This window comes from Antennarius striatus, chromosome 7, assembly GCF_040054535.1.
Source record: "Antennarius striatus isolate MH-2024 chromosome 7, ASM4005453v1, whole genome shotgun sequence".
Lineage (NCBI taxonomy): Eukaryota > Metazoa > Chordata > Actinopteri > Lophiiformes > Antennariidae > Antennarius > Antennarius striatus.
This window is the reverse complement of record NC_090782.1, coordinates 20,699,709-20,711,988: the sequence shown is the minus strand read 5'-3', so window position 1 is coordinate 20,711,988 and position 12,280 is coordinate 20,699,709. Positions and strand designations below refer to the sequence as shown.

The 12,280-nt window shown below is 37.2% G+C and overlaps 1 protein-coding gene across 3 annotated transcripts; it reads left to right on the top strand.

Moving 5' to 3' along the window:
- The first annotated feature begins 963 nt into the window (after positions 1 to 963).
- pdcb (phosducin b) lies at positions 964 to 5,947 on the top strand. Of its 3 annotated transcripts, none has more exons than XM_068318762.1 (5): positions 964 to 1,085; positions 2,214 to 2,386; positions 3,626 to 3,684; positions 4,158 to 4,306; positions 4,548 to 5,947. In XM_068318762.1, exons 3-5 carry the CDS (start codon positions 3,639 to 3,641, stop codon positions 5,061 to 5,063), a joined length of 711 nt encoding a protein of 236 aa, XP_068174863.1. In that variant the 5' UTR covers positions 964 to 1,085; positions 2,214 to 2,386; positions 3,626 to 3,638; the 3' UTR covers positions 5,064 to 5,947. The 3 variants fall into 3 exon arrangements, with proteins under 3 accessions (XP_068174863.1, XP_068174862.1, XP_068174864.1); XM_068318761.1 differs by having other exon boundaries at positions 988 to 1,085; positions 2,131 to 2,386; XM_068318763.1 differs by having other exon boundaries at positions 1,044 to 1,085; positions 2,240 to 2,386.
- Positions 5,948 to 12,280: the final 6,333 nt, after the last annotated feature.

The following is a 12,280-nucleotide window of genomic DNA, read 5'->3' as shown; positions in this document are numbered from 1 at the left end:
ATGTTTCTAATAAATTCAGACATTTATAGCAGAAAATATAACTTCAGAAAAATTCCTGCAAGCTGTGTAACTGACAAAATTCATCATGATTTCTTGTGTTTAACCTTCAGTGGGACAAATAATTGTAATTTTTATTAGCTCATATGAACAGATGTGCAAACGAGTCCTATGCACTTATGCATTATTATTAAAACTCTTTTAGACTAATATTTCTGTTTTTAGCTTCTAATATTTTAACTCATAACTTGTCTGGGTTATGGCATAAAAGATCAACCAAGTTTTCTAGAATTCTTTTTTGGCTAAGTGAAGGTGGATTGCTGCCCTCTTGCTTTTGAAAAGACAGAAGTGCGCTGACCAGGCATCACACAGCCAAGAGAAGAGATCCCATGATTCCTGATTATGTAACATTGAGACTCCATAGATGTGGCTCTACTGTATGTGAAAGATGCACACGTAGCATTAGTGTGCAGTACTGTATGCATTTAATGGCTACTCAAATATATTAGTTATTTGCAATATGATACCATAATTTAAACAACTGATAAATGATTATGTTGAGAAAAGAGGTAGATAGATAGATAGATAGATAGATAGATAGATAGATAGATAGATAGATAGATAGATAGATAGATAGATAGATAGATAGATAGATAGATAGATAGATAGATAGATAGATAGATAGATAGATAGATAGATAGATAGATAGATAGATAGATAGATAGATAGATAGATAGATAGATAGATAGATAGATAGATAGATAGATAGATAGATAGATAGATAGATAGATAGATAGATAGATATAGAACTGGAGGTGCTAAATAGCTGGTTCCATTTTAAGCATGCAATGCTTGTCCAGGGACTGGGAATAGTGGAACCCCAGCTGGCATGCATTCTCTGTGTGCCTGAATAAAAAAGACAAGTAATCCTTTAAGCCAATAAATACATGACACATGGGTGAAGGACAGAAGTCAAACACGGCTGTATGAGTTGTGTCTGAAAATATTGTATGGGCGTGGAGAGAATTGACCGTTTCTATTTGCATAGCAGTGATTCAGGACTCATCTGAAGGAAAGCTGACATTGAGGTGAGTAGGGAAAGACATGATTGAGGTGTTCCTTTTGTTCCTCTGCAGCTTGAGGAAACGTTCCGTCAAAGATTAGCTGGCTGATAATGCCCTGGACATTTTTCTTCAGTGAAACATCAGATAGTAAACATATAGAAACCACATTGTAAAGCTAGGCTGGACATTTGGGTTAAAGACTATTTTGAGCAACTATTTAGTATTTTCTTAAAAATAATATAAACCTTTAAAGAAAACTGAGAATGATGGAAAATTTTCTCTCTCCTTCCTTTTTGTTTTTTTCCATGAAAAGCAGCAGCATTTCAATGTAATCTACAAATATTACAAATATAAATGTATATTTTATGAAGTATTGTACACTGTATTGTCCTCTACTATTAGGTTTTTTATTTTATTTTAGAGTAAAACAGAGAAAAAATTCCTTGTTATACAGAATGGATCATATAACATGGTATTCTTGTGTCAAAGACCCTAAGTGCTTTCTACGTGAAATATTTAAATATTTATACGTACTCCACTGTCAGTTTTTTGAGGTTTCTAGTAGTGACAAGAGAATGAATCTACTATTTTCTGTTATGCTAATTATTCTCACCTAATCTTCTGAAGGAACTTGAAGGGAAGTGTTAAAGGAAGGGAGGCGAGACCACAGTGTGATGTTTGTTTTCAGTGTTATCGAGAAGCACATGATATAACCTCACTGGACATTCCATGCCTGTAGCTATAAGCCTTTTGAAAAAGCCACATCATTTGTTCATTAACATGTGAAAATTTATCTTGTTGAAAACATTGTTGGAAATGTTGTTTATATATTATTTTTTATATTTATTTTTATAGGAAACGTTATTTGGAGAATTCTCAACACATTTTTTTAAGCAAACTGTGGGTCTGCAGTTTATAGTGAAAGAGTAGTTCTTGTACGCTGCAATTGAATAGAAGCAACTATTAATTTACGGAATCAAAAAAAGTAAATTGTCTGTTCTCCATCTATCTGCCCCCCTCTTCTCCCTCTCTCCCTCTGCCTCTCTTGTTCTTTCTTCATTGTGTGTAGTCTGGCCTTTATCAAGTAGGGGCTTCTAATTCCAGTAGCGAAATCCTCTTAGGATCTATGCTCTATTTCCGTTTGGTCTATAGGGTTGGTTTTTTTAAATCTCCATTAGGCCAAGCTCATTGGCTGAAGAATACACAGACGCGCACAAGAAAACACACACCATCCAGCAACAGATAACTTGGTGAAGTGATCGGCTGCAGATCAGTTCAAGGTTAGCGACTGACACAAAGGGAGGACTGTACTGTGACTTCTGAAGGTAAGGAAAAATCCACTGAAATGCCTTATTTATGCGGAAAAAACCCCCAGCTAAATCAAATCAAAGTTCTGTGTGGAAACATGAATGAGATGCACACAATCTGTTTCAAATATTCTGCACACATTTGAGACAGATTGCCGGGGCCACGTTTATTTTTATTATATACTATTTTCCATTAAAACCATATCACAGCATTCAGTATCATACTACGATGTTTTTGACATATGTTTTACATTTTTTCTTGTTAAAATGCTTTTACATCATCTGAGAACAAAAGCTTCTTTATTTTGGTGCTGAATTTAGTCATGAGTCTCCGTGTAATGAAAAGCCAACTTTTTACAGGGCTTTTTTTGTCTCGTCTCTCGCACACACACACACACACACACACACACACACACACACACACACACACACACACACACACACACACACACACACACACACACACACACACACACACACACACACACACACACACACACACACACACACACACACACACCAGAACAACTGTAGCATTTATTCAATCATCTTTTGCTCATGCTAGAACTAATCACGCAAAATCTTCACAAGTAGATTTGGGCGTTGAGGTGGCAACAGAGATCACCATGCCAGATCAGCATCGTGACTGCATGCAGGAAGGAAGGAAAGCTCTGCTAATTGTAATACTGGACCTCTGCCAGGAGATACTCTCAGTGACTTTACCCACAATGTACTGAAGTGAAGAGTGTCTGTCAATCTACATATGACACAAATGCATCGACATTTTTGATATATAAATAATTAATAATTATCATTTACGTACTGATTTAATCATGTGATATGTAACTTAGGAGAACTGTTTTTTTATTTATCTCTGTTTCCCCCTACTAATACAGCGATTTGTGCATTGATTATGTTATATACAGACATTCTTATTATATATTTACTAGACAGTCCCATCCATTCTGTTTTACGGCAACCAAGGGAATGATCTGCTCCACATCAGTAATCCTCTTAGATTACATTAATTTAATTAAGTATCCCAGGATTCACATGAAAGAAACGTCACAGTGCAAAGATTTTAAATCTGCAACTTTACAATTATCTAATTGGGAACAATGAAAACAAACAAGTGTTAGATGCCACTGATACCTTAAAGAAGTAAAATAATTATTCAGACGCCAAAGCCCTGATCTTGTAAATCATCATGTGAGTTTACTTTAACTTCGTCTGATTTTCATTTTTGTTCCCTCGCAGGAAAACAGTTAACATGTCTGACAGAATGATTGATCTGGAAGAGACTGCCACCCAGACAGGTGAGTGGAAGCACTGCTTTCAAATATCACACTCTAATTTAGCATCTGTACAATCTGGTGGCCATTGTGTTTGTGCCTGGAATATTTGTTATGGAGTTAATTTTGGTTAGTCATTAAGCAATCCTTTACCTTTGCAACAGAAATTGAATTTTCAGATAACAAAGAGAAATATTGATTGGAGAGAATCTAACTTGAAATGGCAAACAGGAAATCCAATGCTAAGGACAGATCTGTGAAGCTTTGGCAGTTTAACTGACATGCTAATCTTCTTTCTCTTATGTAACACCGGTGTAAATAGTGCACTTCTTGGAGGGTTGGGATGAAGCTTTAACCCTTGAATTAAAACAGGACACAATGACAGTCATGGATTCATGGAGGCATACTGCTATTTTTCACAGTAGTCTGTCATTCAGCTTAAATACGTCATAGATTCTTACCATAAGACTATCAAATGATATGTGCCTTCTCCATAGGTCCAAAAGGAGTCATCAATGACTGGAGGAGGTTCAAGTTAGAAAGTATGGACCAGGAAAATTTGCCTCCTGCAAAAAGGGAATTGCTGAGACAAATGTCATCCCCGAACAGGCCTAAAGATGACTCCAGAGCAAACCTCAACCGCAAGGTACAAACAAACATGTTCAGATACATCATGTCAGGAGCTTCAATTGAATGCGACCCTGTTGTCGAATGGATTTTGCAAGAAAATGTGAGAATTTCTCACCTTATGAATGAATAAATCCATCAAAATACCAAACAACAGTATGTGCTAGAGTGGACAAAGAATTTCCATTCGGAGATTAATAAATTGATCACATTTACATTTACAATATGTTGTAACTTGTAATGTCATGTTATTCTTTCAGATGAGTGTGCAAGAATACGAACTGCTCAAGGAGGAGGATGAGGGATGTCTGAAGAAATACCGAAGGCAGTGCATGCAGGAGATGCATGAGAAACTCAGCTTTGGGCCCAAGTTTGAAGGTGTGCATGATCTGGACAGTGGAGAGGCCTTCTTACAAGTCATAGAGAAGGAGCATTATAGCACAGTAGTGGTCGTCCACATCTACAAGGTTGGGGTCAAAGGTTGTGAGGAGCTCAACAACTGCCTCGACTGCCTGGCCATTGAGTACCCCACCGTAAAATTCTGTAGGATTGATGCGGTTGCATCCGGTGCTGCTGAGCGTTTCTCAGATGAGGTGTTGCCCACATTGCTGGTGTACAAGGCCGGGGAACTTCTGGGAAACTTCCTGGCCTGCACACAGCACCTCAATGAAGAGTTTTTTGCCCCTGATCTGGAGAGCTTCCTCAACAGCTATGGCCTGCTGCCAGAGAAAGAGCTCCCTGGTATGGAGGATGAAGAAGAAAATGATGTAGAGTAGAAGGAAGAGGGGAAGCTCTTTCTGGGGTTGGAAAGAGAGCAATGAAAGACAATTAATCACAAATGATGAGTTCTTCTTTCGAGCTGCGCCAGGTAGAAACATCTCCGATTGTTCAATAGTGTTTGAGGTTTATTCTCTGAAGGACAACCAATTTTGAATATCGGTGCTCTCAAATATAGGTTTGTGTTACATTAAGGTCAGAGGATAAACATTTTATTTATCTTTTAAAATATATCACAGTCCCCACCAGCTACCTATTGAAAAAGCCAAAAGCATGCAATTGTGATTAAATCATTGCAGTATTTTATTTGCAAGGATAGAGAAATCTTTCTAGCCGTATGTATGTGAAATGTTTAAATTTAAAGCTTTTTGTAGCACTTGTTTTTTGTTTTGGTCTGTGCACAAGTTATTTATAAGGCCAGGCTTTACACAAGCGATACAATTTTCAGACATATGGACACATACAGTTTATCAGACTGTGGATATTTGTGTGGTTGCTTTTGGTTGCCAAAATTGACAAAGAAAAGCTCCAAACTTTTTAGCAGAACAGCAACTCTCAGGATGTATGAAGCCAAAGTATTCTGGATGTGGAAACATTTCTGGTGTATAGATGATGCATTCTGGAGCCTGAACAAACATCCATGACCGTATTTTACCATCAACAGTCATGGAGTTGATTTCTACGTACAGTATTTTCCTTTGTGAAAGTTTGAAAAATAAAAAAAGTGGTTTAAAGGGGAACAAGTATACATTAATCACCATCACAGATTTTGCTCAGGATTTGGTTAATATTTCTAAATGTGTACTGGAATATGAAGAAAGCATAGCCTGCTACATACAAGTTTGTCAAAAAAAAAAAGAATAAAATAATATAAAATAGAAAACCTTTGGATTGCATATTATTATGGTGATTGTCTGAAAAACTATAAAGGTCACAGTAGGAAGTCATGGAAACAATATTATATTTTTACTATACAAACACACATGATGTAAAGTGTTGATTAGGGTTCTTTAAATGTGTTTCTTTATTATTCAGATATTTTCATTACATCCCGCTTCAAAGCGGTGTTGTATTGTAATTGTCAGTGTTTGTGTATTCGTCCGTCCATCCGTTAGTCCACCAAATATCTTCACAACCGTTGCAGATGGAAAATGAAAGAAAAAGCACATTACTCGGGCGGCAAAGGGGATGAAAATGAGCTGATGACCTTGAGAAAAGTAGGTCAGGGTCAAATTTCAACTTTTGTACACTCAGGAACCGGCTAAGATAGAAAGACAAGGGAGATGGCCAGTGTGAGTAAGACCATAGATCAAAGTACTAGCTTTGATAATTGACCTATGCAAGAGGGTCAGGGTAAAATTTTGAATTCACGGGCGTCTGGGGACGTTGGTTCTAGTTTCTCTTGGTCTTTGTCCTACATAATCAGCATTTTGCGTTACATTCCTATTTGTAATGCAGACATGACATCATTTTTTCATCTTTGCAAGAAAATAAATAAGTGTATTTCAAATGCATGAGTGTTGCTTGAAATTGTATTCCGTGTTACCGACTGAATGAAGCAAAAGTCACCTCCATCTCATGCATTTTTTTATCCTGAGACTGTGATAAGACAAATGTTGACTGATATTGGGTTTTTCAATTATCTCTAACTTTCTACAGGGATATTTTTGATAAATAAAGGACAGTACAACTAAAAAGGACTTAAAGTTGATCTTTTTATGACAGTTTTTTTGCAAGATCTCAAATTCTCTTACTTCAGTGTATTAAAAATGAAAGCAACAAGATAAGGAAATAACGAAATACTCACATGCATGGATACATACCTATGCAGAATATATCTGTCTTTACTCCTGTTAAGGTAAGCTGTTATGTTAATTAACTAATAACATTTTAGACTAAATTAAGTGGTCTGACCCATTTCTGACTCCGTTGAGACGGTTGCAATACATAAACCACGGTTTGATGTGTTTAAATTAAATGAGATATAGAAAATGCTTCACATCAAACGAACACCCACCAATGCTACTGCAGTGGACAGATTATTGGCTCTTAGACCTTTTTATAAGTGGTATTTGTATGTTTCTATACTATCATCATAGAGTCGTTCGAGCATTGCAGTTTACGTCTCCTGGATTGTCATGCAATCCTTATGCCTGCTGTTGAGTTGTTTTCTGCTTCCCTTACTCTTCAACTGAATACAGACATACAGCCAAGCTTTGAACATATTTAGCAGTCATAATATCAGGTAGCAGCTTATGATGCTTCATCAAAGAGTATTACTTGATAGTGCTTAGTGCACAGACCTATCCTGAGATAATCAGGCCTATCCTCTTACAGGATTACGGTTCTGGCTCTAGTTGTAGAGGTGTACTGAGTCTTCTAACACTTGCTTGTCTCAGTTTCAGCAGTATTTGGTAATTTACACTATTCTAGCTTCAAGCCTTGGACTCATACCTTGGTAACAGCACTTCTAAGTGCATTCCAAGGTGTCTAATTTTATGCAGGTTCATACGTTCCAAAAATATCCCAACATATTGCCTGCAAAGGAGCAATTACTTTCTAATTACACGAAATGTGAGTGCTATTTAACTGTTACACGCTAACACATATCTCTCTGAGGATACAATGTACAGTAAATCTGTGTTTCCACACACTGGCACGACACAAATAGCCTCTAGCTGGTAACACTTCATTTTCCCAGGGTAGCGTGTCTAAGATTTATCAAAACCTCTTTATACCTCCCACAAGATTTCTCTGAAGATGAGAGGTTTTTCTGATAGGCCCAAACAAGTCAGCCAGACAGCCTGCTTTAACCTGGAATATTGTCTGCAACAGTGGCAGTCAGCTCACTAAAACATCTCATTTGGCCACAACTTCAGACGCTGCATATGTGCCAATAGTGCCAGAAATCTGGAACCAGAACTATACTTATAATCAAGCGATATCTACAATATACAACAATATGGTGGATAAATCCAATTTAAATTACTTTGCCACCTGGGTTGGCAAAACCAAACCTCTTAAAGTGTAGATCCAATAAACTTTTCCAGTAAAATTCAAACAAAATCAAACACAAGATTAAGATCCAATGCTGGTGGAAAACTGTTACTGTCTGACAACATAGCAGCACCATAACCTTAATAACATGCTGCCTATGAGTGTCCCATTAATGCAGAATCAGGAACTGGCATTGCTAAAACTACAAACAGTTGTCAGGCAGGCGTCAGGTGAAAATCAATTCTTAATTTCAACAAGACTACACCTTTAAAAGGAAAAGTTTCACAACATTTCAAATAAATATTTCACAAATTAATGCTCTTTCAAACAAATCCTGATCTAACTCAAACCAACTCACATTCAAATTCAAGACCTTTTAACATGCAGGCGACCACAGTTCATTGAGGGCCACAGCCGACAGAATCGAAGTGTAAACAAAAACAAGATTCCCCCTTTAATACATGATGACTAATCTGCTAAGTCATGATAAACAACAAACCCTTGGAAAGAAAGAAGGTAAGATTGAACAGGAACTTCTAAAAGTGTGTTTTCTGAGATACCTGGATAACTTACCTGAGTATGAGATAAGATTGGTTCGTACCTGCTTCAGACGTTGGGTGATTCAGGCTTTATTTACACTGCAGCGTTACAAATTTAGCTCAGTGAGCTTGATTCTTGGAAAAGGCCCCAGAGCATGATTTGACTCATCAATCTTGAATGATTGCATCAATATTTACAATGACCACCTTCTCCCTCCTCCACAACTGACGTTATGATTCCCTCTTTGTTTATAACACTTTGCTAATTGGACAGTTTCTCTGATTTTGGTGTTTGGGCACTGGGAAAGTTCATCTTGCACGCTCTACTTCACCCACAGAAAAACCAACTGTGCTGAGGTGATGTCACGGCATGACCATATAGAACTGGATTGAGGCACCCATGTCCCTTGTGACTAAATATGGACAGGGGATGTGAGCAAGATGACATAACTATGAACTGTGATCACCTTGTTTAGATAGTTCTAATTCCTCATTATTCTGACAGTAAAATGATGGAAAAAATGCTTTTGTTAGATATTTAACTAATTACTTCCACTCAACTGACTTAACTGTTTGGATGAAAGAACAGGGATGGAGGAAGTGGTGGGTGGATGAAGATGTCTGTCACTTCACATCCAAAGTTTGTTTGAAGTACTGCAATAGTAGTTCACAGGCAATGTTGGAGGTAAAGCAATAGGAAATTAATAATTACAAGGGTTTTAATAATTTTATTTCATTCCCTATGTCAATCAAATTATTTCTACCTGAATATTAAGTGATATTTATTATTTTGGACGGAATGCATTTGCCATTTTTCACATTGGAGGCAACAATAGGGGCTGCATGACACTTTCCCATATCAACAATCTTCCCAAACTTTTGAGCAGATGAAAAATATCATTCACTTATCTATAAAAACTTCAATGAAACAAATTAAACAGCGTGTTTGATTGATCAGTCGTGTTAAACTAACTCAAATGTCTAATCAGTAACACATTACCCTACACAGGCATTGTGATGTAACACATTTGTTTTGTTTGTTGTAATGCAGATGTGTTAAATTCAAGGCCCAGGGGCCAAATGTGGCCCGCCACATCATTTTATTTGGCCCGTGAGTGTCTAAAAATAAAAATGGGTCAAAAGTGTGCTTTGACCAGAAACTACTTTTACCATAATGCAGTAATTAAGCCCATTTTTACTGACAAAAACATTTTGAACAAAGTTGACGTCTTAACTTGTGTTTGATGCTTTTTTTCTTTATTCACTTGGATAGTTTGAACCTTGATTGATGGAGTTCTGTGGCTTTCATTACCTGAAAAATTTAAAAGAATTGATGTTATAACAAAGCAAAAGTAAAACATATTTTTTCTGTGTAAGTGTAATGTTTTTAACTTGAATAAGTAATGAATTCAGAGTAATTTAACATTAAGGTGTGGTTACATTTATTTTACATTGCATTGACTTATATTTAGGAGTTACATTATAGGTTACATCTTGCCCTTTGAGGACAGCCATGATGCGGATGTGGTCCTAGGTGAAAATGAATTTGACACCCCTGTTGTAATGCATTAAAATTAGGTTTACAATGCATTTTAGACACTGATACATACAGGCTGCTACCATAGTAACAATAATGTAAAAACCAGAAGTCGCCGGCCAAAAACATTTGGTGTGTGAACTGGTCGTGGGAGGTTTAGTTCACTTGCAAAGTGCCCATGAGCAAGGCACCATCCCCTCGCACAAGCTGCTCATTCAGGAACCAAAGATGGAGCTGCCCGTCACTCTGCCTCCCAATTGTATTTACTGCATGCCTAAAGGCCCCTTGTCTGTGTTTGCTTGTTCCAGGGCCCTGCACACACACACACACACACATATATGCATGTTTAGTAATATACAGTACTAAACCATGAGTGAAAACATAATAATCTCATCAAGGGGATTATTAGAGGGTATTTCTTCATCTTCTTCTTCAAACACTGTAGAGTGAAGTGAGTAAGGGGCCCATGCCTCTCGATTCCCCAATTACAACACGTACTGACAACACCAAATACGGCTCAGTCAGTTCAAACGCTGCACAGCAGTGTTGCTAAGGGTTAATGTAGATCTATTCAGACATGACAGCCTCTGTGAAAGAAAATATATTTGGTGCCTGGAGGTAAAGTCTGCCTCAAAATTGTCTTTTTGGTGCCATCAATGACTGAAATTGAATCGGTGGAAGTAATTAGAACCCACAGTGATTGAAAGTAGAAATTTAAGAATTTAAATACTATCGACTATTCTGTAAGAGTATTCTCTGTAAAACAAAATGCACTGTCTGCTGTAATAAAAACAACACAAAAGCATCATCAGAAAACAAGTTGTAAGTTATTGTGGAGTTTAGCAAACCAGTGTTTCATACAGCTCCATCATTAATACCATCCTGACCTCCTAATAATGTAGCTGAAATGGAACAACCCACAAGGATTACAATTGTTCAAAGATACATGAATCCACACTGATCCTCTTCAGCCAAAGTTAGGTAAGCTGATTTTACCAACCATCAATAATTTGCTTGTAACTTCACAACAAATGCACTCTCCACTGATATCTGAGTACGAGTTTGCTGTCTCCTCACAAAGAATTCCCCTGTTCACCTAAAAAAAAAGCACCTTAGTGCAATATATTTGCTATTTCTTAAAGCTGTCTGGCTGGCTTTGGACTTACGAGGAATGCACATCGAAAGCACCCCCCTTCAAAAAAGGACAGACAACCTGGATTCCATCAAACCTGTAAGTGGCAGCCAAACATGCTGATACTGGAGGCATGCAAACCAGAGCCTTTTCATTATGCGTTGGAGCCATCTGCTGACCATCTTTGAATAAGGAAGACGGCTACAATTACATTTGAAAATCAATTTTTTAAATCACAATTGCAAATAAAATTTACATAATAATTAAGAATGGCTCTATATGCTATGACCATGAAAGAGTAAACTCAGCTGCTGGAACAAGTTGACCATGTTAATAAAATGCCAAGTAGCTTCGAGCTACAATTTCGTATTAAAATTAGTTTTACTGTAACACAAACCTATTAGGAAACATGCACTGGAGTCTAATAAACAACAATTATTGATAAAATAATAACAACCTCAAAAATTGCCATAGTTCCACAAGTCAGTGTCTCATTGTACCGATCCATCAATTTGTGACATTTGCATCTTCTTCTTTCTTCTTTTCCTTTTGGCTTTTCCCTTCAGGGGTCACCACAGTGAATCAGTTGCCGCCATCTAACCCTGTCTTCTGCATCCTCTTCTCTCACAGCTACTACCTTCGGGTCCTCTTCACTATGTCCATAAACCTCATCTTTGGTCTTCCTCTAGGCCTCCTGCCTGGCAGTTCAAAACACTTGCGCATTACAACAAACAAAAGAAATGTGTCACATTACAATGCCTGTGTAGGGTAATGTGTTACTGATTACGCATTTGAATTAGTTTCACACGATTGATCAGTCAAATAGGCTATTTAATTAGTTTTATTGAAGTTTTTGATAGATTAGTGAATGATATTCTGCATCTGTTCAAAAGTTTGGGAAGATTGTTGATTTGGGAAAGTGTCATGCAGCCCCTGTTGTGTTGCCTCTCATGTGAAAAATGGCAAATGCATTCCTACCAAAATAATACTCATCACTGAATATAAAGGTAG